The following is a 27,437-nucleotide window of genomic DNA, read 5'->3' as shown; positions in this document are numbered from 1 at the left end:
AAAAATAATAGGAATTTGGTGTGATAAAATTCTTATATGTAAATTAAATGCAAATGTGATAAGAGCTTTTGGGTTAACATTTTAAAAATAATTATATTTTAGGAATGTTTGCTTGAAATAATCTCTGCAAATATTTGGTATCTTAAAATTCTAGACTTGTGCTAAATTAAGTTAAGCGATGGGAGTTTATTAAATAACTAGGTCATTCCCAAGTAAAGTAAGATATTAAAACATTCATTACTAAACATTGGCTTCCTTTTACAGAGAAGCTAAAGGTATTTGGGATTATTGATAAATATGTTTGGTGCCACCCTAAGAGATTTTCTACAAGAAAGCACATGCTTTTAGAAATTATTATTGGTATTTACATTTGTCAATCTACAAAATGCTAATGAAAAAGACAGTTCATAATTGCTCATTTCCTAGTTTTCACTGGAAATTAAGGATTTTAAGAGTTAAGTGTTCTAATTTAAATATGTCATTAAAGCTACCACAAATAATTTAAAAAACCATTTTGGTATACAGTAGAAAAATAGAGGGGTAAGTTTTCAGCAAAAGAAGGTATAAAAATTAAATTGCATTTTGCTACTTAGAGTTGGTAGTTTCTAGATGGGAGAATTAAGGGATAAAATAATATGGATACAGAAAGTGATAAAAGGTTGTGGAGAAGGAATCCTGAGAAAAGAGTTTTGTGTATGGTCAGGATTGACTAAGTAAATGGATTTTTGTTTAAAAAAAAGCTGGTACAAGACTGGGTTTTAATTCTCTATGTTAAGAAAACAAAGTTTCTTGGAGTGCTACTTTTGATAACAGATTGTGTGAGTGTGCTTTAAGTGATTTGTGTCTGTTTTTGAAAACATTGTCACTTTGGTTGAGGAAATAAGTATTGTTTCACAGTGACTTATGATTTTATCTGACCAAGTGTTTTGAAACTTTTTAACAAGCTTCCCAAAATATCAAATTTTGATTAAAGTTCTTTTGACCTCCAGCTAACTTTGGGATGCTTCAGAGGGCCCCTGAAACATCAAAAGAGAGATATTAAACTACTAGACTTATTTGGCATGTTAAATTACTTTAAAAAATTGTCAAGTGATTGGGGATAGAGCTTAGGTTATATTGTAGAGATAAAAGCCACTAATGTAGTTATTCCAAAATTTGTATAAAATTCCTAAAAATCTAATATGACTTGGTATGTTATAATTCTAATTATTATCTTAAAACATTGTCAGTCAGAAATATCCAAGTTGCTTGTCAATTGCATTATAATCAAATCTTTAACCATGCAATTTTAAGTCTTGTCATTTAAATAAAGTCATTGTTTTACTCTAATGCTTTTATGAAATGAAGATCTTCATGAAGATTCATAAAAAAGAGACTTTTAAACAAAATGTTCCTGATAACTTTTAGATCATACTACTGAACTGGGTAAATTACAAAACTAATGGAAACCTGATGACTTTATCCAGATAAACAGAAATTAATTACATGGAACTGAATGAACTGATAAATATGATTTATTACCTTATGATTTTTGAGAAACATATTGGCCTTTACTCTATTTTCCAAAAAACCTTTCCTCTTATTCTATGACCTATAACAAGTTGATAAAGTATGCCTTTGTAAACAAGGATGAAACATTTATCATTTTCTCTCTATTTGATCCTTCCAGAATTTAACTTCCCCAGCTGGCTCCCTTGTGGACTTGATGATTATTGCAACCAGATTACAACTAGTTATACTAAACATTATTTCAATTTGTTTGTGAATTGTTATACTTTTATGACTTTATTGTTACTAACTGTATTACTTATTATATCTTATATGATTGTAACTTGGCCTCTGACAAGATGGCTAAACATCTTGAAAAAAATAGATCACATTATAATCCTGCATAGAATAATTGTAATAGTGTGATTCTAGGGCATGAGCTATGAGGGAAAAACATTTCCTGGATCATAACAGACTAGCAAGGTGATCCAGAGAATTTTTGAGCATCAACAGAGCCTGATCCATAAATTAGCCATTTGATTGGCATGTCAACAGAATCTTCACCCAATCTAGGAATGAGCCTTCCTAGCACCGTGAGACAAAATTGGTCGTGATATGTCTCCCAAAATATTGGTCGAATTTAGGACTAAGGGGAAGCACTATGCACGAAAACTAATGCAAGCCATATCAGTAAACAAAGAATGCTGAAGCCATCAAGTCATCAGCTGCTGCTGCCACCCCCTACAGTGAAGATAAACAGGCAGTCCCTCTGCGGTCTGAAGTGACTCTGAATGTGAAAGGACAGGATACTGGCCCTGGAGAGCTAGGTGCTTGTCAAAGGAATGATTTCAATGACCCCAGACATTTGCTCCTCCCCATACATAGAAAAGTGCTAAATTCTTTAACTTGAGATGTCTGGTTTTCTTTAGTTAACAAGTAATCTTTTAATGTTCCGACTACCTGGTCTTTGTTGTAAAAACTCCTATATATCCTGGCTCCTCCCCTAACTTTTTGGAGCTGTCCCTCAGAGCAACATGAGAGGCTATAATCCCAGGTTCAAAGGGGTTTGAGTCCTCAGAAATGTCCGCCAAATAAAACATAACTCTCAAAAAACCAAAACCAAACAAACAGAAAGAATAGTGCCAAGATCAGTCAATGGGGAAAGAACGGTCTTTTCAGAAAATTATGATAGGACAACTGAGTATCTACATGCAAAGGATGAATTTGGACCCTTAACTCATACGATACACAAAAATTAACTCAAAATGGATCAGTGACCTGAAAATCAGAGCTAAAACTATAAAACTCTTGGGAAAAAACATAGGTTGTCAATAGTTTCTTAGATATGACATGAAAAGCACAAGCTTCAAAAGAAAAAAATTAATTAGACTTCATCAAAATTAAAAATGTTTGTGCATCAAAGAACATTAACAAAAAAGTGAAATGACAACTGCAAGTCATGTATTTGATAAAGACCCAGTAACCAGGATATATAAAGAAATTCTACAACTCCCAAACAAATAAGCAAATCCAATTAAAAACAGGCAAAGTACTTAGACATTTCTTCAAGTAAATATACAGTGGCCAGCAAGTGTACAGGAAGATGATCAACATCAGTAGTCACTGACTAGGAAAATGCAAATGAAAACCACGAGATACCAACTAGGTATCACACCAACTAGGATGCCTTTATCAATAATTTTTTTAAATGGAATTTAATAAGTATTATTGAGAATATGGAGAAATTGGAAACTTTGTACATTGCTGGTGGACATGTAAAATGTTACAGTCACTGTGGAAAACAGTTTGGCCATACCTTAGTAAGTTAAACATAGAATTACCATATGGCTCAGCATATGACTTTAATATATCTGAGGTATTAAAATTTCCAGAGGGGTATGGGTGATTGGGAAAAATATTATCTAAGAAGCCTCCTTAGAAGGGCAAGAAATACTAGGTATTATAATTTCAAAATGTCTTTTCAATTACACCAGTGAATGGTTAAACAATGGTATCTCACAATTTCATGCATTTATTAGCCATTAATATATTTTGGAATGGGTGATATGGCTTTTTAAATTCCTTATACATTTTTTGGAGGTGGCAGTGTTTATCGATTTATAAGAGCTTTTACATAATATATTAGAGGTATTAATAGTTTGACATATTGTCATATGGACTCTATTTTATGCAGCCAAATCTCTTAATCTCTTTTCTATTTTCCCCTCTTACTGTCATATGTAGAAAGTCCTTTACCATGCCAAAATTATGTGACTTTTTAAATAGACTTCATTTTTTAAGAGCAGATTTAGATTCATAGCAAAACTGACCAAAAAGCCCAGAGATTTCCCATATGCCCCTTGCCCCCACACATTATCCTACCCCATTAACAACATCCTCCCACAAGAATGGTACATTTGTTATAACTGAGAAACCTACATTGACATACCATTCTCACCCAAAGTCTATACTTTGCATTAAAGTTCACTACTGGCATACATTATATAGGTTTGGATAAATGTATATTGACATGTATCCACCATTATAATAGCGTACTGAATAGTTTCACTGCCTTAAAAATCCTCTGTGCTCCACCTATTAATATCTTTCTCTGCTATAACCCATGGCAATCACTGAACTTTTTATTGTCTCCATAATTTTGCCTTTTCCAGAATATCATATAGTTGGAATTATGTATTATGAGCCTTTTCAGATTGACTTCTTTCACATAGTAATATGCATTTAAGTTTCCTCCATATCTTTTCATGTCTTGATTACTTCTTTTTAGTAATGATAATTTTCCATTGTCTGGATTTACCAAAGTTAATTTATCCATTCACCCAATAAGGACATCTTGGTTGCTTCCAATTTTGGCAATTAGGAATAAAGTTGCTATAAACAATTTTGTGCAGGTTTTTGTGTGGACACAAGTTTTCACCTGCTTTGGATAAATTCAAAGAATATGATTGCTGGATCATATGATAAGAGTATGCTTAGTTTTGTAAGAAACTGCCAAACTGCCTTCAAAAGCGTCTATGCCATTTTGCATTTCCTCTAACAATGAGTAAGAGTTCCTGTTACTCCACATCCTCACCAGCATTTGGTTTTGTCAGTGTTCTGGATTTTGATCATTCTAATAGGTGTGTAGTAGAATCTCATGGTTGTTTTAAATTGCATTTCTCTAATGATACACAATGTTAAGCATCTTTTCACATGCTTATTTGTCATGTATATCCTTTTTGGTGAGGTGAATGTAAGTGTCCCTGACACATTTTTTTTTAAATTGGGCTGTTTACTATCTTATCATTGAGTTTTTAGAGTTATTTGTATATTTTGGATAATAGTCTTTATCAGATATGTCTTTTGCAAATATTTTCAGACAGCTGTGGCTTGTCTTCTCAGAATTTTAAAATTTCAAAAAACTCCAGCTTATCAACTATTTCTTTCATGGACTGTGCCTTTAGTGTTGTATCTGAAAAATCATCACTAAACCCAAGGTCATCTAGATTTTATCTTATGTCAGCTTCTTGGAGTTTTAGTTTTGCATTTTACATTTAGCTCTGTGGTCCATTTTGAGTTAATTTTTGTGAAATATGTAAGGTCTGTGTCTGGATTCAGTTTTTTGCTTGTGGATGTCCAGATATTCCAGCACCATTTGTTGAGGACACTAACTTTTCTCCATCCTATTACATTTAGTCCTTTGTCAAAGATCACTATATTAACTATATTCATGTTGGTATGTTTCTGGATTTTCTATTCTGTTCCATTTATCTATTTGTCTATTCTTTTGCCAGTATCACACCATCTTGATTACTAAGCCTTGAAGTCAGGTAATATCAGTCCTCTGACTCTATTCTCCTTCAGTACTGAGTTGGCTATTCTAGGTCTTTTACTTCTTCATGTAAACTTTACTATCATATGAATTTTCTGGGATATTGATTGGGATTGCATTGAACCTATAAATCAGGTTGGGAAGAGCTGATATTTTGACAGTATTGAGTCTTCCTATCCATAGACATGGAGTATTTCTGCATTCATTTAGCTCTTCTTTGAATTCTACTAGAGTTTTGTAGTTTTACTCATACAGATCTTATACATGTTATGTTAGATTTATACACAAATGTTTTTCGGTGCTAATGTAAATGGTATTGTGTTTTTAATTTCAAATATCACTTTTTAATTGCTGCTGTTCAGGAAAACAATGGACTTTTCAATATTAACCTTGTACTCTGCAACTTTGCTTTAATCACTTACTAGTTTCAGGAGTTTTTTTGTTGATTCAGATTTTCTATATAGACAATGATGTCATCTGTGAACAAAGACAGTTTTTTTTTTTTACATTTTTTATTGAGTTATAGTCATTTTACAATGTTGTGTCAAATTTCAGTGTAGAGCACAATTTTTCAGTTATACATGAACATACATGTATTCATTGTCACATTTTTTTTTGCTGTGAGCTACCACAAGATCTTGTATATATTTCCCTGTGCTATACAGTTTTTTGTTCTAAATTTGTATCCCTTTGTAAGAAACTTAAAAGTTTCCTTTTCTTGTTTAATTGCATTAGCAAGGTTGAAAAGCAGTTGTGAGTGGAAACATCTTTGCCTTGTTCCTGATCTCTGTGGAAAGGTTCGAGTTTCTCACTACTATATATGATGTTAGCTGTAGGCTTTTTTTACATTTTTAAAAATCAAATCTAAGGAAGCTCCTCTCTTTTCATAGTTTGAAAGTTTTTATCATGAATGAGTGCTAGATTTTTATCAAATGCTTTTTTTCTGTATCTATTGATATGATCATATGATGTTTCTTTTTTAGCCTGTTGCTATAATAGATTATGTTAATTGATTTTTGAATACTGAACCAGGCTTTCATACCTGGGAAAACACCCCACTTACTCATGGCATGTAACTTTTTGTACAAAGATTATGATTTCCTTTTGTAACAAATGGGGAAAGGGTTTTTTAAAAGTTAATCCATCTAATTGTTCTAGGTATATGTTGTAGATGGGGACCCGGCCTTATTTCCTATAAATAGTTAATCTGTTGTCACAGTTTGTCTAGATACCACCTTATCTACTATTTCTGCAGTGAGCCTGTATTTTCATAACTTCTATACTTAAATTCTTCACCTTATTTCATCTATTAGTAACAATTTTTCTAATTAATGAATTAAAAATATCAGAGCTGGTGAATTTTTAAAATTTAGGTATAGTCAATTCACAATGTTGTGTTAGTTTCTAGTGTACAGCATAGTGATTCAGTTATATGTTTATATATATTCTTTTTCATATTCTTTTTCATTATAGGGTATTATAAGATATTGAATATAGTTCCCTGGGCTATACAGTAGGACCTTGTTGTTTATCTATTTTATATAAAGTAGTTTGTATCTGCAAATATCAAACTCCTAATTTATCCTTCCCCCACCTTTCCCCTTTGGTAACCATAAGTTTGTTTTCTATGCCTGTGAGTCTGTTTCTGTTTTATAATTAAGTTCATTTGTGTCATTTTTTAAAGACTCCACATGTAAGTGATATCATATGGTATTTATCTTTTTTTTTTGACTTACTTTGCTTAGTGTGATAATCTCCAGGTCCACCCATGCTGCTGCAAGTAGCATTTCACTCTTTTTTATGGCTAAGTAGTACTCCACTGTGTATATATACTTCTTTATCCAATCATCTGTCGATGGACATTTAGGTTGCTTCTGTGTTTTGACTATTGTAAATACTGCTGCTGTGAACACTGGGGTGCATGTATCTTTTCAAATTAGAGTTTTCTCTAGATATATGCCCAGGAGTGGAATTGCTGGATCATATGGTAAGTCTATTTTTAGTTTTTTAAGGAAACTCCATACTGTTTTCCATAGTGGCTGCATCAAATTACATTCCCATCAACAGTGTAGGAGGGTTCCCTTTTCTCTACACCCTCTCCAACATTTATCATTTGTGGACATTTTAATGATGGCCATTATAACTAGTTTGAGGTGATACCTCACTGTAGTTTCGATTTGCTTTTCTCTGATAATCAGCAATATTGAGCATCTTTTCATGTGCCTATTGCCCACCTGTATGTCTTCAATGTCTGTTTAGATCTTCTGTCCACTTTTTTATTGGGTTGTTATTTTTATGTTATTGAGTTGTATGAGCTGTTTGTATATTCTGGAAATTAAGCCCTTTTCAGTAGCATCACTTGAAATATTTTCTCCCATTGCATAGGCTGTCTTTTCATTTTGTTTATGGTTTCCTTTGCTGTGCAAAAGCTTATAAGCTTCATTAGGTCCCATTTGTTTATTTTTTATTTTATTTCTATTGCCCTGGTAGACTGACCTAGGAAAACTTTGCTACATTTTATGTCAGAGAATGTTTTGCCTATGTTCTCTTCTAGGAGATTTATGGTGTCTTGTCTTATGTTTAAGTCTTTAAGCAATTTTGAGTTTATTTTTGTGTATGGTGTGAAGGAGGGTTCTAATTTCATTGATTTACATGCAGCTAAGAGCTGGTGAACTTCTAAATGGAGTTTTTGCTTTCCTCTGAAGGGATCAGATTTTTGTCCACATATTCCATAATGAAATATTACATGTCAATGCTCTTGCTAATATGGATTGTTTTTCAATAGGTGGCATACTGTTACCAGTTTGTAAAGACATAAGATGGCTTTCATCAAAACATAAATATGCTCATAGCTACTTTCATCAAGAAAATCTTGCTACAAAAATAATGTGTGCTTTGATGAAGTACATTCAAATTTTGGCACAAATTCCTTTTTTTTTTTTTCATTTCAGGCTGGCACTTTAGGTAGCATCACTGAAGAGTCATATGAGAGTGATATCAGGAACATGATGGAAAAGATGGTCCCCAGATTCAGTCCTCCTCACAGAAAGACAACTAGCACTTTATCAGAGACACTTTTGTGAATATCCTAGAACCTGGGGATGAGGCTGAAGCATTCCCTTGGACCAAAATAACTGAGAAAAATCACATTAGAAAAGACTTTTCATTACACTGCCCTTCCCCTAGCCTGGCAGAATGCCAGACTGAGAATGTTCCTCTGGGCTTATGGCTACATCAGTGGGAAAAAAAGAGAGTTCAAGGTGGACATCCAGCTCCCCCAGCATTGTTAGATGATTCCTAGGAGTCCCACACTTCAGTCTTACTTCATGGGGATCACCTGGGGACCCAGTGGGGCTAGACTACAGGGGATCTGCTAGAGATGAAAAGGGGGAGAGGCTCACAACAACCCGTGTGCAGATCTTGGTAGACTTTTCACCTACTGGCAGCAGCTCCTGTGCAGAGAGCTCAGCCATATGCAGAACCAAGCCAGTGTACTCAGCGGGCAGGAAACTTGGCTGGCAGTTCTTCTTGGTTTGGGTCCTTAGCCAACAGGCTATCCTATGGAGTCCATCCTATGACCTCACCTGGACAGAGCGGCCAGCCAGTAGCCCTGCTCAACTGCTGAGCATAGTCTCTAGAAACCAGTAAGCCTGGCTAGAAACCACAGTCAACTGCAGAGCCCATCCTATGGCCCACTGAGTCAAGCCAGCAGCCCTGCCCAACTTTGGAGCATGGTCTCCAGCCTCTCCCTGAGCTGGAAGCCCAAACAGAAACCTCAGGCAACCTCAGAGCACAGACCACGACCCCCATACAGGCAGGGAGCCAAGCCAGTAGCCCCATCAAACTGCAGAACATAGCATCTGGTCCCTCTTGACCAGGGAACATAAGTTGTCATGCCATGGAACACAGTCTATAGCTCCACACTGGCAGAAAGCTAAGCCAAATTTCCTGCCAAATTGTTGAGCATAGCTTCCAACTCTGCCCAATCAAGAAGCCTGGCTAGAAGTCCTGGGCAACTGTGGACCACATCCTTCAGCTCCACTTGGGCAGGAAGCCAAGCAAGTAACCTCACCCAATTGTGATAGTCTCTGCCTCTCCTAACCCCTTGAGCAGGGGACCTGAATAACAATCCTGGGCAGCCACAGAGCCCAGTATACAGCCCTACCTGAATGGGTAGTCAAACCAGCAGCCCCATCTAACTGTGGAGCAGCGCTTGCACCTTCACCCAACAAGGGTGCCCAGGTAGCAACTCTGCCCAGCTATAAAGTCCAGCCTATGGTGCTGCCCAATTGGTGAACATAGCCTACAGCCTCGTACAGGGAGGGAGCCTAACCACCAACTCTGCCTAATCACAGAGCATACACTGTGGCCTCATTCATCTAGGGAGGACAGAAAGAAAGCAACCCCACCCAACTGCAGAGCACATCCTACCTCCACTGCAGAGTATAACTGGTGGCCATGCTGGACCAGGGAGCCTGGGCAGCTACCTAACTGGAGAGCCTACTCTATGGCCCTGGCCAACTGTAAGGCAATGCTTGTGGCTCTTCCTGATTAAAAAGTACAGCCTTTGGCCTGGTCTAGTCATGAAACCCAGACTACTGGCCCACCTGACCGTGGAGCCCAGCTGGCAAGTATATCTAACCAGGGAGCCCTGACAGCAGTCTTGTCTGAACATGGAACCCAAACAGCTGGCTTAACTGACCATGATGTACAGCCACTGGCCACCACTCCCCTGACCTCAGAGTATGGGAAGTGGCCCTGCCCAACTAGAGACCCTGATAGCAAACCCTCTCCGCACATGGACACTATAGGTGGTACATCCAGAACCCTAAACTGGACTGACTAATGAATAACTTCCCTGCTAATTGAATCTGTAAACGCTAGAAGAAGAGACCACTTCCTCAGTTAAACAGATACCAACACAAGGATACAAGGATCATGACGAATCAGGTAAATATGACACCACCAAAGGAAACTAACAAAGCTCCAATAACTGACCCTAAAACAAACAAACAAACAAACAAAACAAAACAAAACAAAAACAGAGAACTAAAAACTGACTGATGACAAATAATTCAGAATAATTATGTTAAGGAAGTTCACTTAACTATAAGAGAACACAATTGGATAACTAAACAAAATTAGAAAAATAATACATGAAAATAATTAGAAATTCCACAAAGAAATACAAACCATTAAAACAACAACAACAACAACAACAATAACAAAAACAAAAGAAATCCTAGAGTTAAAGAATACAATTACTGAATTGAAGAATTCAATACAGAGTTTCAACGAAAGAGTTGACCATGAAGGAAAAATTAGTGAACTTGAAGACATGTTATTTGAAACTATCAGGTTAGAGGAGCAAAAAGAAAAAAGAATGAAAAAGAGTGAAGAAACTGTACAGGACCTAAAGAACACCTTAAAGTGAAACATTATATCTGGGATTATGGGACCCTAAGAAGAAGAGTAAGAGAAAAAGGGATAGAATGTTCATTTAAAGAAATAATGGCTGAAAGATTCCCAAACTTGGGGAGAGAAACATACACAAACATACAACTTACTAAGACTGAATCATGAAGAAATAGAAAATTTGAACAGACCAATAATGAGTAAAGTGGTTGAATCAGTAATCAAACACATCTCAACCAAAAAAGCCCAGTACCAGATGGTTTCCATGGTGAATTCTACCAAATATTTAAAAGAGAATTAATACCAATCGTTCTCAAAAATTAAAGAGAGGAAACACTCCCAAACTCATTTGATGAGGCCAACATCACCATCATACCAAGGCCAAAGCAGGACACTGCAAGAAAAGAAAATTACAAGCCAATTTTCCTGGTAAATATACATTCAAACACAAATATTGTAAACAAAATGCTAGTGAACTGAATTCAATAGCACATTGAAAAGATCATACACCATGATCAAGTGGGATTTATCCCTGAGATGAAAGCATGGTTTAGCATATACAAATCAATAAATGAGGTACACCACATTAACAGAATAAAGGATAAAAAAGCATATGATCTTAATACATGCCGATAAAGTATTTGAAAAAATTCAACACCCTTTCAGGATAAACTCTCAACAACTGAGTATACGAGGATGTACCTCAACATAATAAAGGTCATAACATACATGAGAAGCTCATAGCTAACATTACACTCAATGGTGAGAAACTGAAAGCATTTCCTTTAAGGTCTGAAACAAAACAAGAGTGCCCACTCTCACTACTCCTATTCAACATACTACTAGAAGTCCTAGTCAGAGAAATTAGGAAATAGAAAAAAATAAAAAGGCATCCCAATTGGAAAGGAATAAGTACAACCGTCTGTGTTTGCACATGAAATAAATTTATATTTAGAAAAGCCTGAAGACTCAACAAAAAAACTGTTGGAACAAATTCAGTGAAGTTTCAGGATACACAATCAACACAGAAAAATCAGTTGTGTTTTTATACACTAACAACAAACTACCTGAAAAATAAAGAAAACAATCCCAATTGTGATAGGATCAATAACAATAAAATTCTTAAGAATAAATTTAAGGAAGTGAAAGATCTGTACACTGAAAACTGTAAGACTTTGATAAAAGAAATTGAAGAGGAAACAAATAAATGGAAATATATCCTGTGTTCATTAATCAGAATAATTAGTTTTGTTAAAATGTCCAGCTACCCAAAGTGATCTATAGATTCAAAGCAATCTCTATCAAAATTCCAATGGAATTTTTAACTGAAATGGAAAAACAATCCTAAATGTCATGTGGAATCACAAACAGCCAAAGCAGTCCTGAAAAAGAACAAAGCTTCAGGAATTACACTTTGTGATTTTAAACTTTATTACAAAGCCATATAATCAACACACGATGGTACTGGCAAAAAAACAGACACATAGACCAATGGAATAGAATCAAGAGCCCCAAAATAAACCCAGATATATAGAGTAAACTAATATTTGACAAGAAAGCCAAGAAAAAAAAATCAATGAAAAAAAAGTCTCTTCAATACATAGTGCTGGGAAAAGTGGATATTCACAAAATGCAGAAATGAAATTGGACCCCTATCGTACACCACTCATAAAAATTGACTTGAAATGGATTAAAGACCTAAATCTTGTACCCCAAACTGTAAAACTCCTTGAAGAAAACACAGAGGAAAAGCTCCTTGACATTGATCTTGGCAATTTTTTTTGATATGATACCAAAATCACAATGAACAAAAGCAAAAGTAAACAAGTAGGGCTACATCAAACTGAAAAGAAATGATCAACACGGCAAAAGAATGCATGGCAAAAGAAATAATCAACAAAATGAAAAGACAACCTACAGAATGGGAGGAAATATTTGCAAACCCTGTATCTGAAAAGGGTTTAATATATAAAAATATAAGGAAATCATACAACTGAATCATAAAAATAATAATAATCCGATTTCAAAATGGGCAAAGGACCTGAACAGAGTTTTCTACAGAAGAAATACAAATGGTCAACAGTTCCATGAAAAGATGACATCACTAATGTCATGAAAAGGTGACATCAGTATTCATCAGAGTAATGCAAATCAAAACTACAATGAGGTATCACTTCAACTTGTTAGAACGGCTGTTATCAAAAAGACAAGAGATAACGCGTTGATGAGAATGTAAAGAAAAGCAAACTCTTGCACTCTGTTAGTGGTAATGTAAATTGGTGCAGCCACTGTGGAAAACAGTGTGGAGGCTTTTCAAAAAATTAAAAATAGAACCACCATATGATCCAGTATTCCCACTATTGGGTATATAGTCAAAGGAAATGAAATCACTATCAAGACAAGACATGGATACTACCTAAGTATGCACTGACAGATGAATAGATTTAAAAAATATTATATATATATTTATATAATAAATTAAATTCTGCCATGAGAAAAAAGGAAATCCTGCCATGTGACATGGAAGAACTTTGAAGGCATTATACTAAATGAAATAAGACAAAGAAAAACAAATATTGTACGTTCTCACTTAAATGTGGAATCTAATAAAGTTGAACTCATAGAAACAGAGTAGATTGGTGGTTGCCAGGTAGTTGAAGGAATGGGGAGATGTAGGTCAAAGGATACAAACTTTCAGTTATGAGTTAGTTTGGGGGATCTAATGTATAGCCTGGTGACTGTAGTTAACAATATTGTATTCTAAACTGAAATATGCTAAGGAGGATAGATCTTAAATGTTCTGACCACATACACACAAAAGATAACTAAGAAAGAGATGAATGTGTTAGCTAGTCTTGTGGTAATCAGGTCACAATATATATGTATATCAAATCATCACACTGTACATCTTAAACTCACATAGTGTTTTTTGTTAATTATATCTCAGTAAAGGTAGAAAAAAATTTTTGAAAAATGTAAGAGTAATCAAATTTTCCAACTTTATAACGAAACTTTACACATAAAAATTTTTAACTTTTCAATTTGAATTAATTGGTCTTCCAGTTTTGATTTCCTATAGGTCTATATGCAGTGAGAGAATCCAACAGATGCTATTATTTTAGTCCCTCTGATGTTGCTGTTTCCCTGTACAAATTAGTAAGCTGATACTTTGGATTCTGTAAGCTTGTGACTTTGTTAATTATGAGCTCACCCTATAAAAATGGATGTTATTTTCCTGTATGAGGATATTAAGCTTCTGAGCTGGCATGATTGAGAGACAGATATTGTGGACTCTTTAAAAAAGTCATCTAGTTAAGGAGCACCATCATGGAAGGCTTCTTGAAGACCTCCAGGCTTTGGCAACACAGAGACATATTCTTTGACCTGTCAAACACACTTCCATTTTGAAACTCCAAGAGAATTTCAAAGGAGTTATATGAGAATATCAGTATCCCTTAGCCACAATCAATTTAATGATATAATATTAAAGATAAGATAAAATGATAAAAATTAATTAGAGTAACCATGTATGAATTATGACTATTATATTTCAGATAATCCACAACATTTATTATAACCTGTAATAAGCAAACCTGTATGTTTCTAACACTAGAGAGAATTTACTTCAGAAACACATTTGAAGATAACTCCATATATTACAAGAGACATCAGAAACTATTGGAGTAGGGGCATATTATTTAATAACTGATACTGGTATTATGTGGAAACAATCCATTTCCATTTCCCTCTACATATTAGAAGTCAAAATTCATTCTAGGTAAATGAGTGTTTATTTTTCCTTATCCTCCCACCCCTCTTGAAATATTTAAGATACCTAATCTTCCTGGAATTTGTTCATGTGTATTGGGATATAACCTTATTTGTTTTCCCAGATGATTAGCTAATTATTCTAACACAATTCACCAAATGTGTAGAAAAGAGTTAACATAGCAGACATGGGACCACTAGCCTTAGAAAGGCCTTCTTGCAAGGTTAGCCTTTGGCTGGATTCTGTTAACCTGGATTTGAAGAAGGTTTCCACCATTCCCAGAACTGATAAGATTGGCTCACTATGCCTAAACTCTTTGTGCAAACAATATGCTTTATGCTAAATTCTTTCTATCTAGGAGTCTAGAATTTCAGTACATGCTAGGCAAAGGGTACCATACCCCACTCTCCCCCACATTTTGGGCACTGAGAATCTAATAAACTTTCTTGATAAATAACATTTCACACATGTTGTCATAAATTGTTGTTAGAGGAATTAAGTGTATTCTGTGGGACTCCACTGGGAGAGGACTCTTGGAAGCTTGCACCTGATTTCTTTGGAACTTTGCTTCATGCACTTTTTCCCTTCGCTGATTTGGTTTTGCATCCTTTTGTAATAATTCATAGCTGTGAGTACAAATGTACATTGAGTCTTGTGAGTCCTGCTAGCAAATCACTGAACCTATCAGTGGTCTTGAGGTCCCCTGGCACACTGAATGCTTCACTTTTCTCTATGAATCTGAACTGTCACTCTAATATAAATGCCCACATATATGTGGCAATATATGGGCTCTCTATCTATATTCCATTTAACTTTTCCTGAGTAGTTCTACTCTGTTTTACCAACTATAGCCTGAAAATTTTTTAAAATCCCTGGTGAGGCAAATGCTTTCCAACTTCCAAATTATGTTTCTTTCAAAATTCTCTGGACTGTTCACAGGTTTGTGTGTATATAAAAACTGATAAGCAGTTCTTGAACCTATAAGAGTCTCTAAATTAAAACCTCTAAAAGGCAAATGGGAAAAGCTTACACATACTCTTCTCACAAAAAGAAAATCCAACTGGCTAACAAATACCTGAAAGTAGGTTTAACCTCATTAATAATATCAAACAACAATGCAATATCATGTTCCCCAATTCCATTAGCAAAAGACTTAAAAATTTTGTTGCTAGGATTATAGACGTATTAAAAACTATATCTAAAACTATTCAGCCTACAGCCTCATCCCAAAGGAAGAAGTCCTTGCTTGACTCTTGAGTAAGGCATGACCACTGGACCAGCACTGGATATCTGAAGGTGAGGGTTTATAGAGTTGGTTAAAGGGATCAGGAGTGTCACTCTGAAGGGGGTAGATGGCCTTCTAAAAAATCTTTGAAGAACGGATGGGCCTTTGACAGAGATTACAGGGGGCTGGGGATGACTGAAGGAAGGGACAAGTGAGTGAGAAAGTTGAACCCTCCAGTTGCAAGGAACTGTATGAACAAGCTGTGGTGCAGATGATGAGCGTGAACGCCTATTTTTTTAAAATCTATAAAATGATATATAATGTATGTTCTGCCTTAAAAGGCATTAGTTAAAAAGGGTTTAAAGGCAAGTTGTAAGGTATCTTCAAGTTACAGACATTCTCTATGTTATACAAACTCTTCCTGAGACTAGAAAAAGAACAAAAGCTATCCCAACTCATTTAATGAGACTTACATAACCTTGAAACTATGATGAGAAAACTACAGCATAAAAAATAAAATTATAGGCCAATCTCACTCATGATGAAGAAAGAAAAAAACTTGGCAAGTTGAGTCTAGCAGTGTATTAAAAAAAACAATAACAACAAAAATGTTGTGATAGAATGTCAGAGATAGGCATATCCACAATTACAGTCAGATTTCAGCACCTCTTAATAGTGAGTAGAAACAAAATAAGAAAAGATATACAATTGAAGACCTAAACAAGATTATTAACCAACTAGACCTAATTGACATTTATAGAACAACAGTTCACAGGACAACAGAAGGATACACATTCTTTTCAAGTGCAACTGGAATATTTACTGAGATAGACCATATTCTGAGCCATAAAGAAAGTCTCAATAAATTAAAAGGATTTTGGTCATACAAAGTGTATTCTCTGACCACAGTAGGATTGTGCTTAGCATTGTAGAACTACATAACTAAAACATATCTGGAAAAGCCTCAAATACTTGGGAACTACATAGCATACTTCTAAATAACTCTTGAATCAAAGAAGAAACTAAAAAAGAAGTTAGTATGTAATTTCTATTGAAGAAAAATAAAAACACAACGTCAAAATTTGTGGGATGTAGCTTAAGCAGTATTAGAGGGAAATTTACAGTACTAAAACACCTATATTAGAAAAATAATGATCTCAAATGACCTCAGCTTCTATTTTAAGTAGATAGAAACAGAATACTAACAAACACAAAGTAAGCAGAAGAAAAATAGTAAGAGCAGAAACCAGTGAAATAGAAAACAGAAAAACAATAAAGAAAATCAATAAAATGAAACATTAGTTTGTTGAGGTCAATAAAATTGATAAGCCTCTAGCCAGAGTGATAAAGAAAAACAAAAGAGAAGACGTTAGTACTAACATCAGTAATGAGAGAGATGACATCACTAGATATTCTGCAAATATCAAAAGCATAATAAGAAATTGATTGTCAAGGCTGTAGGGAAACAGGCAACCCATATATTGCTGGTGAAAATGAAAATTTGTAATACCTCTTTGGAGGGATATTTGAGAATATCAAATAAAATTACACATGCACTTATCATTTGACTGACTATCCCCACTTCTAGGAATCTACCCTGAAGGTATACCTCTAGCCGTAGAAAAATTACATTTGCACAAGGTTAGTCTTCCAGCACTGTTCGTAACCACAAAATATTAGAAAAAAATACCCATATATAGGAGAATGATTGAAACAAATTATGGTAGTGACACAATGGAGGATTATGCAGCTGTACAAAAAAAGCAAATTGCTATGCACTAATTGGCTTCAAATCTGTAAAATGTGCAAATAGAGAGGGTTAATAGGATGTGTAAAATTTGTTTTTCCTGACTACATTCCCCTAAGAAGACTTAGATATCCTGTGGATGTCTCATAGAGCTGAGCTCTGACCAAAATGGATTAGCACAAATAAGGGAGTGCCACTAAGGATAGATGCAAATCACCAAGTCAAAAGCATTGGCCATAAAAAAAAACAAGGAAAAAGAGCCCAGACTGTGGAGCAGAATCTGAGATCATTCATGAAGCAGTTTTTGTAGGTGGTTCCCAGAGGCCCAAAGCACCTAGATTCCCTCCTCCTGAGTCTATTCTCTCTTCTTCTCTAGAGCTGCCTAGATTGAGGTTTATTCCTCTCTTGCAGCTCCAGGCAGCTGGAACCTTAGAGTAAAAGTCAATCTTGTTCCCCTCTCATTCCCCCCACCCACGGCTACCTCCTGTCATTAACTTTTCTACAATATTAAACTGAGCCATCCTCACTGTCTGTAAGACAGACAGACAGGACAGTGAGCACCAACTAGGTGGGAGGAAGGTAGTGTAGCTCACAGTTCCCATCCTCACACCTGCCTTTCCAGAGCCAGCGCCACGAGTGTACACAAATTGGGTGTTCACGAATTGCCACTTCACCGTTCCCTGTCTCTGGTCACCCCTGAAGCCAACTCCCTCCACGTGTCCACCTCCCCCACCCACACAGAGAAACACAGATTCACACTGCGCTGGGCGGGGAGCCTGGGGTGAGGGCAGGGGTGTTCGGAAGGCAGGGGAGAGAGACAGAGGGTCCGAGGCACTTTCTGCACCCGGATCTAGTCTCAGCCAGCGCCCCTCACGGATGCCACTTCTCGGCCTCGAACCTACCTCCTCCAACAGCGACGGCCGTTTCCCTCCACGAAGGCCTCCCGCGGGATGACTTCCTGCGTCTGGAGCTCCTGGACAAAAACAGACCCCGGCTAAGACGCTCGCGATTGGCTGAGGGACTGTATCCTCTCCCAACAAGTGCCGTAATTCTGGGCGCCCGAGGGATTCGTTTTCAGGCTAGTGCAGCATGCAGACCCCCACCCACACACCATCACATCCTACCACTCCTCCCACGGCCGTCCGTCAATCGTCAGGTGTAAGTCCTTCCTGTCCCTTTGCAGCTGAGCGCGACACACCTCCACGCCCGTCCAAGGGACAGCGCGGTCACGTGACCCGCCGTCAGCCCCACGTGACCGCGCAGGCCGCTTGTCTGCCGCAGCCCTGCAGCACCGATGGCAGTCTTCTGCCTCTGGGCTCGAGCTGCTTGCTAGAACAGTCTGAAGCTCCTGACCGTGCTGAAGATACAGAGCTGGAAGGAAGGCTGGGCCGGAGCCAAGCTTCCAGCCCTAGGCTGGGCCTTGCTCTGTAGGAGCACAGGGCTGGCGACGAACGCTCGATGAGGAGTTTCGAGACAACTGACTTTCAGTACTGATTCTGTATAAAACTCGGGTGACATAATAAAACACTCCCGGGATCTGTCTTGAGAAATATCGATAGGCAAAACTCGCATTTCCACCACTGGGATGATCTCTATTAACACCTGTGGTTTGTGAAGAGAGGCAAAACTGCCACTTTGCCCTACTTCCCTGAACCTTGCACCCTAGAATCAAGTAGGGAAAAAGCACTTTTCACCCTGAGACAAATAAAAAGTAACAGGGTCACCATGGCTTGTTCCTTTCCTGAAAATAAAACTTTTGTGTATTTCCCCTTAGCCTGGACCACCCCCATGCCAACTCAACTTTATCCCTGACATTTGCGCCTACCTGAAGATATGCTATGAACCATTGTGAATTTTCTTAAAAATGTGTAGCATAAACTCTGGAACTTCGGAAAGTTTAGTTTATTCCCTTTAAATAATTATGGATTTTTACTTGGCAAGCCAGTCCTTCTGTAGTATCTCATACTTCTGTATCCCTTTGACATGTTTTATATTGTTACAGAATTTTCCATAATCCAATATAAATTTGTGTAAATTTGGCCCACTTACATTCATTTTTACAATGGGATCATCTTTCCATGTATACCAGTCTTTTTTATTTATAGAAATATAGAAAATATTTCTACAAATATATAAGACATCAGAGCTTTTCTTAGTCAATTAAAAAAATCTGTACTTCATCACTTTTTGTGGCTATATGGTATTACTTTAACAATTTCCATGGCACTACCATGAAGAAATGGCCTCCCTGACATTGAAATCTGTGTGCTTTCTGGTCTTATTTAACCTTTAGGTAACATCAAAGAAACAGCCATATGCTGAACTGCAAAGTGTGACTTCTCAGCTCTTCAAAATTTACCTCATCCTCTCTATCACTTAATACACACCTCCCAGCCACTCCAAGCCTACTGGATACCTCACTTGTATAGGAACACTTTTTACAACTCCAAGCTTTTCTTCACAACATTCAACCTTTTTCCTACATTTCAGAGCCCAAATTAATTGGGTCCTTTTTCTCTGAAGCACACACTGAGTAGCAGCCCATAGTAACCTTTGCAGTTAAAGCTATGAAAATAAACTTTCTCAAGGAGCATTATTATTCATACATTATCTCTATGTGCTCATATGCTATCTTTGCATGTATACTCTAAGTTCAAGGAGAACAGTGATTTCTGCCAACTTTAACATAGAATTTTATTGAAAACACAACACGACTCAAATAGACATCAATACACTGGAACAACAATCAGAAGGGTAGCTTACTTATGATGACTCAGTTCACTATAAGCTTAAATACTAAATTTACAATCTGGACAAAAACAAGTATCAACAAATGTGCTTTTAGTTCTAATATTCATTTGGCATGAGAAGATTGATCCAGCTCACACACACAGTTGGGCAAAGTCAGTAACAGCATTAAAGATGTACATTATAACATAGAATCAAATGAAGCCAAAGCATTATTCAAGGATTATAACTCAGGAACGTAAGGACAGTCACAGGCAAGTGATTAATCATAATCATTTTTTGGGTCTACCCTGGGGTCATTTTTATCATCTGTTTTGCCTTGCAGTTTCTTAGCAAGTTCCTCAACTTCATGGAATGCAGAAATAAGTGGCTCAAGACTGAAATCGTCATCAGTAAACAGCAATGCCTCTTTTTCAATGTTGTTACCAATATTCTCAAACATTGCTAGAACAACCTGAATATTGTCATTTGTCTCTTTCCTGTTAAAAAGGCCCATAAATTCTGACACTGCTTCAGCACTGAGCAGTTCTTTTGTCATGACAGGATTTTCAGACAAATTCAGTAGTATTTTCAGAACATGAAACCTTGTTTTGGTATTGCCCATGGCTAATAAGAATAGAAACCCAGACATATACTTAGCAACCAGTGTGTGATAGTCAATAGTTGTAGTGAGGTGTCTAACCATCTTTATTCCAGATAACTGCTCAGGGGAATCCAAACTATACGCAAGGGTTTCTTCACATACTTGACACACATATGTCTGAATCATGTTCAGATTTGGATAAGGTGGAGCCATGTGAATCATATTTTCCAAAAAACTTGTCCTAACACGGGAGGAGGGATAATTGAGCAAGGTTTCAATAAGTGAGACAACACCTGAATCACGAATGAAATCGCGGGTAAATTGAGAAGCACTCCTCATACCCATTGCAATTTTAGATATTTCATGAATAAAAGGATCTCGAATTTTGTCCATTAACAGAAGGAGTTCTTCAAACTCTTCAGAACCAATTTTAAGCTCACATTGTATGCAGCTGCAGGACCAACTCTCAGGCTCTGCACTTTCTTTGGCCCTAAGATGCTCTCGAATTTCTGTGACTGACCGGTAGGATGGATCATACTGAAATGGGAACTCAGGGTCAGGCTGATCAGGCTGCAGCAAAGACTCCTGCTCTTCCCCTTCTGGGCTCGGTGCCATGTGCTTGGGCTTTCCTCCAAACATTTCAGAGAACAGAAATGCTGCTTCTTTTGGAAATCTAAAGGGGCTTGGGCATGGGAAGCCAACCCTACCCCATGGGCCAGGCTTGAACTGAACAGTAACCTCCTCCCAGCTCTGGGGCCTGCGTGAAGCATCAGGCTCCTGCTCAACCGAACACCTGGACCTGCAAATGGCCCTGTACACAGGGCTAGGATTTGATTCAAAATGGGCCTCATCTCCTGCCCAGAACCAGGACCCCACTATGGCCTCGTCCTCCTCAGCTGCTGTCCTGAACTCACAGTTGGTCCCATTACCAGTCTTGTTATTAGCCTCATTTTTAGCTCCAAACTGGGACCCAACAACTGCCCCTTCCTCATTTTTAGGCCTGGACTCAGAAGTAGCCACAGTTTCAGTGTCATCGATGGCCTTGTCTCCAGACCAGAACCAGGACTCAACAATCATCTCTTCATCTTCTCTTGGCTTAGACGCACATGTCTCAGCTTCTACACTGACTTCTTTTGCAGCCCAGAACCAGGATCCAAAAATGGTTTCCTCTTCGGACTTCGATATGGTCTCTTCTATTGCCTGAGGTCCAACCTCTATAACATCTTCTTCAGCCCAAAACCAGGACCCAACAATGATTTCTTCCTCTCCAGGCCCATGCTTGGACTCAAAACTAGCCCCTGCCTCCAGTCTGGCCTCTTCTTCAGCCCAGAACCAGGACTCAATAGTGACTTCTTCCTCTTCAGCTTCTGGGCTGTATTTGCTGCAAATGCCAGTCTCCTTCCTAATGGCCTCTTCCCTGGTCCAGAACCAAGACCCAACAATAACTTCCTCTTCAGCTGCCAGCCTGTCTTCTTCTCTAGCTTTAGCTTCTGTTTCAAGCCTGTCCTCCTCCCTGGCCCAGAACCAAGAACCAATGTCTTCTTCTTCAGCATCTAGCCTGGATTCTTCTCTGTTTGGAGCCCCTATAATGGCTTTATCCCCTTTCCAGGACCAGGATGTGATCATGATCTCCTCCTTGCTAGGTGGCTTGGCTCCTTCAGTCCTATCATCTATACTGCCCTCTTCCACAGCCCAGAACCAGGGCCCTACAATGGTCTCTGGCCTTGTGTATTTTCTGGACCAGAACCATGAATCAACAGTGTCCTGTTCCTCCTCTGGCCTAGACTTCCATCTGCATCCATTGGCAGAAAACACACAGGGATCTTCTGACCAGAAGCTAGAGTCATTATTGATCTCCTCAGCAGGTGTCATAAATTTGCATTGGGTATACTTCATACTGGCCTCTTCTGTGGTCCCAAACCAAGATGATATAATACCCTTTTCCTTGTCCTCCAGGCTAGACTTGTTGCTGACTTCAGCCCCCACACAAGCTTCTACTCCAGCCCAGAACCATGACCCAATAATGGGCTCCTCCTCCTCAGTCCCTGGCATGGTGTCACAACTGACTTCAGCCCCAGAATCCATCTGGGCCTGGTTTCCAGCCCAAAACCAGGACCCAAATATTGTCTCTTCTTCCGCTGCTGGCCTAGCCTCTTCTCCAAACTCAGCCTCTGTACTGATTTCTTCTCCAGCCCAGAACCAGGGACCAATCACCTCTTCTTCCTCAGACCCTGGCCTGGACCCACAGCTGGCCCCAATACTAGCTTCCACACTGGCCTCATCGGTGACCCAAAACCAAGACCCAAAAATGGTCTCTTCCTCAGCCTCTGGATTGATTTCTTCATTAGCCCAGAAGCAGGAACCAGCAATGACCTTTTCCTTATCATCTGTTGGCACAGATTTGGAAGTGTCCTCAGCCTCAGTTTCTACACTGGTCTTTCCTCCAGTTCCAAGCATAGAATTGCCAATAGGCTCCTTCTCAGTCTTTGGTCTGAATTTACTTCTGGCCTCAGTCCCCATATTGGCTTCTTCATCAGTCCAGAACCAACTGCCAACAATGGACTCATCCTCCACTTGAGAACAGGACTTGACACTGGCCCCACCCACTATGTTGGACTCTTCTGCAGCCCAGAACCAGGCCCCAGTGAGGAACTCTTCCTCTGACCTGGCTTCTCGCTTGGCCCTGGGTCTGGCCTTGATTTTGGCCTCTTCCTTTGCCATTGCTCTGGCCCTGACCTCTTTCTTGGACTTGGGCCTCAATGAGTTATTAGTCTTCTCTCCAGGCCAGAACCAGGAATCTTTTTTGACTATATCTATAGACCCAGATATGAAATCAATGGAAGCTTCTCGCTTGGCCCTGTGCCTGGCCCTGACATTGGCCCCTTTCCTGGCTCTGGGTTTCGACCTGGATTTGGCCTCCTCCCCAGCCCAGAACCAGGACTTTACATTGTCCTCACATTCAGACTCAGAACTGGACTCAGAGACTTCTTTCTTGGACCTAAACCAGGACCTACTATTGGCCTCTTCCCTGGGCCTAGACCGGATACTGGACTTTTCTCTGGCCCAGTACCAGGATGTCTTAATAGATTCATCCTCAGAACCAGAACTGGATACAACATAGAGCTCCCGACTGGTTTTGGGCCTAAACATGGCTTCTTCTTTGGCCATGTGCCTGGACCTAGTACTGGCCTTTACCCAGTCCCTAGGACGAAGCCTTGTACTGACCTCTTCTTCATTCCAGTACCAGGAACTCAAAGAGGATCTATCCACCCATCTGAAATCACAATTTTGAGAGCTCTCTTTTCTGGATGTAGGTCTAGGATGGCACCAGGAGGCCATATTGGTCTCACCCTCTGACTCAAACAAAGGCTGAATTCCTGACTGGGACTTGACCTTGGTGCCAGGAAAGGACTCGGCATCCATATTGACCAGTTCCCTCTCCATAGACAAGGTCTTAGTGTTAGCAACTGAACCAGACTCTGTATTGACCAGTGGCCAGGCTATAGCATTGGTTTGGGATGTTCCTTCTGTCTTCAGAATTGCCTCAGCATCAAACTCAGTCCTGGCCCATAAATAGGTTTCATCCACAGACCTTGCCCCAGGTATTGCCTTAGCTTCAGTCTTAGGATGTGCCCCAGCCATAGACTTGGAGTCAGTTTTGGGCCTTGCCCCAGGCATTGCCTGGGCCTGGGTCCTAACTTTAGGTCTGACCACCATTGGGACTTCATTCTCTCTCTCAGCTCCACCCCCAACCTCTTCTCCAGGCTTCTTTTCACGCTTGGCCTGGGCGCTAGGCTCAACCTCAGCCCCAGTCATAGTACAAGTTACAAGGGAGGCCCCGTTAAACACTCCTATCCCAGTCTCAGTCTCTACCACAGATCTGTCACAGTACTGGATCTTCACACTCTAATCTTTCGATGATTCAGGTGATACAGTTGGAAACAAAAGTTAGTCAATCACCAGTCCAACAGGCAGTCAGCCTCCTTCCCAAGCCCAGCCTCAGCCAATATTGCAGACAGAGAGAAGAGGAAGCACAAGCAAGCTGGGGGAGGATGGATGGCTCCCGGGTGGGTGCAGACCTGTTGAGGGTGGTGGTCAGCCCCAAATCCCACACCACCAGAGCTGCCACTGGAGATCAATCTAGGAAGAGAGAATGACATGGGGCTTTGAGTCTCTTCCAATTGTGTCGCTCCACGCAAACACATACAGAGACTGGACCTTTAATGCTTAGTGGGACAGTTAGGTTATCAGAAGGTTTCTCTGCCACCCTCATTTTGCCCACATCCTTTACTCCCAGAGCTGCCACACTGCTTTGCCAGCTACAAAAGAGGTGTGAAAATGGTGGGAAAGTGTTTTGGCAATGGGAGAGGCTGAGGAGCACCCAGACCAGACCCTAATCACTCCTGGACCTGTGTTGGTCTCCTCTAGACCACCCAAAGTGGTACCCACTCTCATACCAACCTGTGCTGATGTGTCACAAGTTTTCCCTCCTTTCCTTGATTTCAGCAGTGTCTACAGCAGCCTGGAGGCTGTCCTGGGAACAAGTAAACACATAGGAGAGAATGGAACCTGACTGATAGATAGACAAACAGGAACTCTGACCACTGAGGCAAACATCTCTATTTCTGTTTAAGGCTCTAATTTGTCTAATGTTTCCTGTCTCCTGCCCTCTGCTCTCATGTCTCCCCCTCCCATTCACAGCCTAATCCACACCTACCCAGATATTCCTAATGTCTCCTGCCGGATATGAACAAGGGGTTCTGCTGCAATATGCCAATTTGGCAGAGAGCAAGAGAGGTGAAGGAGGCCTGCAATCACTTAAATCAAAGACACCTGCCATGATCTTACTCTGTAGCTGTCCCCTGCATTGCCCCTCTTCCCACAAACCTCCAGATTTGAACCAGTCTTCCTCTTTTCCTTCCTTGGAAAAGGGACCAACCTTAAAGCAGGCCTATGGAAAAACAGACAAAAGGTAAGACAGTCAGGAAACAACCGTAGCAATTGAGCGCTTGGTGAACAGACCAACACCAAACAGAGGTGTGTCCCAGTAATCTGTCTTTTAACATTTAGAGTCCTGTTGGTAGAATACTCTTTTAATTGAGGCTCTCTGGATCTGGTTTCTGCGTAACTCCTCATTTTCACATCACTCTCTTCCTCTTGCTCCCTTCTCCAACTGTAAGGATTCATCACTTGGTGTTCACCTCCCTGGCCCTGCAAAACTTAAATTGAGGGAAGGGCGCCCGCATATTCTAGAAAACAGGTTGTGCAGTGGTACTTGCATTTAAGACTTAACCCTGACCCTCACCTCCCAGCCCATCTCTTCCACCCTCAATTTTGTGGAGATGAGGAAGGAAGGCAAGAGAAGTGTGTAGAAACCTGTTAGAGAAGGCAATTCTAGAAGGTATTCCCGGATGCCTTCTTGCTCTGGTCGCAGTCACCCCACCCCATTCGGGTCTCCAGTCAATGGCTGCTGCCCACCCCCACCTCCCAACCCCACACACCTTCAGAAATACAGGCTCGTTTCCTGCTCTTCGTTTTTCTCAAGCCTCTCCACTACAGATGCACCCCTTGGCCTGAAATCGCCAGACCTACCGCGCAGACAGGAGACTTTGGCATCAAAGAGGCGCCTGTGGGAAGGGACAGCACCCAGGACGCGGGACCCACAGGTCCCTTCCCAGAATCCGGGCCCCCGCACCCGCCCGCTCGGCCCCCAGCTCCGACCGCCACCCCAGCCCCGGCCCCGGCGGCCTCCCCGGGCGCCCCCACCCCAGCTCCCCTCCGCCATGTCTCCCGCAGCAGCACCCCCACAGCCCTCTCCCGGCACAGACACCGTCGAGGGCGGGGCGCGGGCGCCCGGAAAGCTGACCCGGGAGCCGCCGCGCCGTTCGCCTGCCAGGATCCCAGCCAGCGTCTGCGGCCAGACCCCGCGCCCCGGGTCCCGTCCGCGCCGGTCGCCGCCGCCTCAGCGCCAGGGGGCCCCCGGAGCTGCGCACCTCCCTCGGGGACCGGCTCCAGCCGCGTCGCCTCCCGCTCGCCAGGCTGCCGGGGTCCGCGGGGCAGGCTGTGAGCTGCTCGTCGCCCCCCACGACACCCCCACTTGCCTGCACAGGCTCAGGGCCCGGGTGGTCGGCCTGGCCCTCCGGTCGGAGCTCCTCACTCGGATTCCCACCGCTCTCCGTGCGCTCAGAATGGCAAAGAGGCGGCCCGCCCCCCGCGCCGCTGCGCCAAACCGGGCAGGGGCTGCGCAGGATGCGGCACCAACCGCTCGCGGCGAGGGTGTCGGGAAGGGGGGCGGAGGGATACGGCACGAATGGGCTCGACGCCCCCTCCCAGGCCCACCGTAGTTCCGACCCAGAGGGGGCGGGGCCGGGAGGAACCCCAGCCTGAGGGGCGGGGCCACGCCAGCCCGCCTCGCCCGCCCCCCGCGGCCCCCGCGCGCCGCGACCACCCCCACACTTCTGGCCCCACAGTGTGTGGGGCCGGCGAGCGGTCGGCGGTGGGGGCCGGGGTCGGGAGGTCCGGAGGGGCCGCGCTGAGGGGAGCAGCGGATGGATACAGACCGCCCCTCGGTGTGTGTGAACCCCGAGACTGCTCGGTGTCCGCCCCCCTCCCCTCCGCTCCGCTCCGCTC

At 40.6% G+C, this 27,437-nt stretch overlaps 2 protein-coding genes across 4 annotated transcripts in view; both read right to left on the bottom strand.

Annotated features, from left to right (window-relative positions):
• The window catches only part of GPRASP2 (G protein-coupled receptor associated sorting protein 2), a 64,997-nt gene extending 46,290 nt beyond the window's left edge, over nucleotides 1–18,707 (bottom strand). For both annotated transcript variants that reach the window (XM_072956138.1, XM_072956139.1), the window contains exons 1-2: nucleotides 18,601–18,707; nucleotides 18,379–18,449 (exon numbers count right to left, since the gene is read on the bottom strand). The gene's annotated coding sequence lies outside the window, so the exon portion shown is untranslated. The remainder of the gene's footprint in view (nucleotides 1–18,378; nucleotides 18,450–18,600) is intronic.
• A 1,449-nt stretch (nucleotides 18,708–20,156) lies between these two features.
• GPRASP1 (G protein-coupled receptor associated sorting protein 1) lies at nucleotides 20,157–27,351 on the bottom strand. Of its 2 annotated transcripts, XM_072955576.1 has the most exons (5): nucleotides 26,909–27,351; nucleotides 26,309–26,395; nucleotides 25,695–25,758; nucleotides 25,269–25,341; nucleotides 20,157–24,947 (listed from the first exon to the last, which is right to left on the bottom strand). In XM_072955576.1, exon 5 carries the CDS (start codon nucleotides 24,621–24,623, stop codon nucleotides 20,487–20,489), a length of 4,137 nt encoding a protein of 1,378 aa, XP_072811677.1. In that variant the 5' UTR covers nucleotides 24,624–24,947; nucleotides 25,269–25,341; nucleotides 25,695–25,758; nucleotides 26,309–26,395; nucleotides 26,909–27,351; the 3' UTR covers nucleotides 20,157–20,486. The 2 variants fall into 2 exon arrangements, with proteins under 2 accessions (XP_072811677.1, XP_072811676.1); XM_072955575.1 differs by having other exon boundaries at nucleotides 26,309–27,351.
• Between the last annotated feature and the right edge of the window lie 86 nt (nucleotides 27,352–27,437).

This window comes from Vicugna pacos, chromosome X (genome assembly GCF_048564905.1).
Source record: "Vicugna pacos chromosome X, VicPac4, whole genome shotgun sequence".
NCBI lineage: Eukaryota > Metazoa > Chordata > Mammalia > Artiodactyla > Camelidae > Vicugna > Vicugna pacos.
The sequence above is the reverse complement of the archived record's forward strand: the minus strand, read 5'-3'. Positions and strand labels throughout refer to the sequence as shown.

Coding starts and splice junctions, on each gene's coding strand:
- GPRASP1 (XM_072955575.1), bottom strand. CDS start 24,623: ATGACTGGGGCTGAGGTTGAGCCTAGCGCCCAGGCCAAGCGTGAAAAG.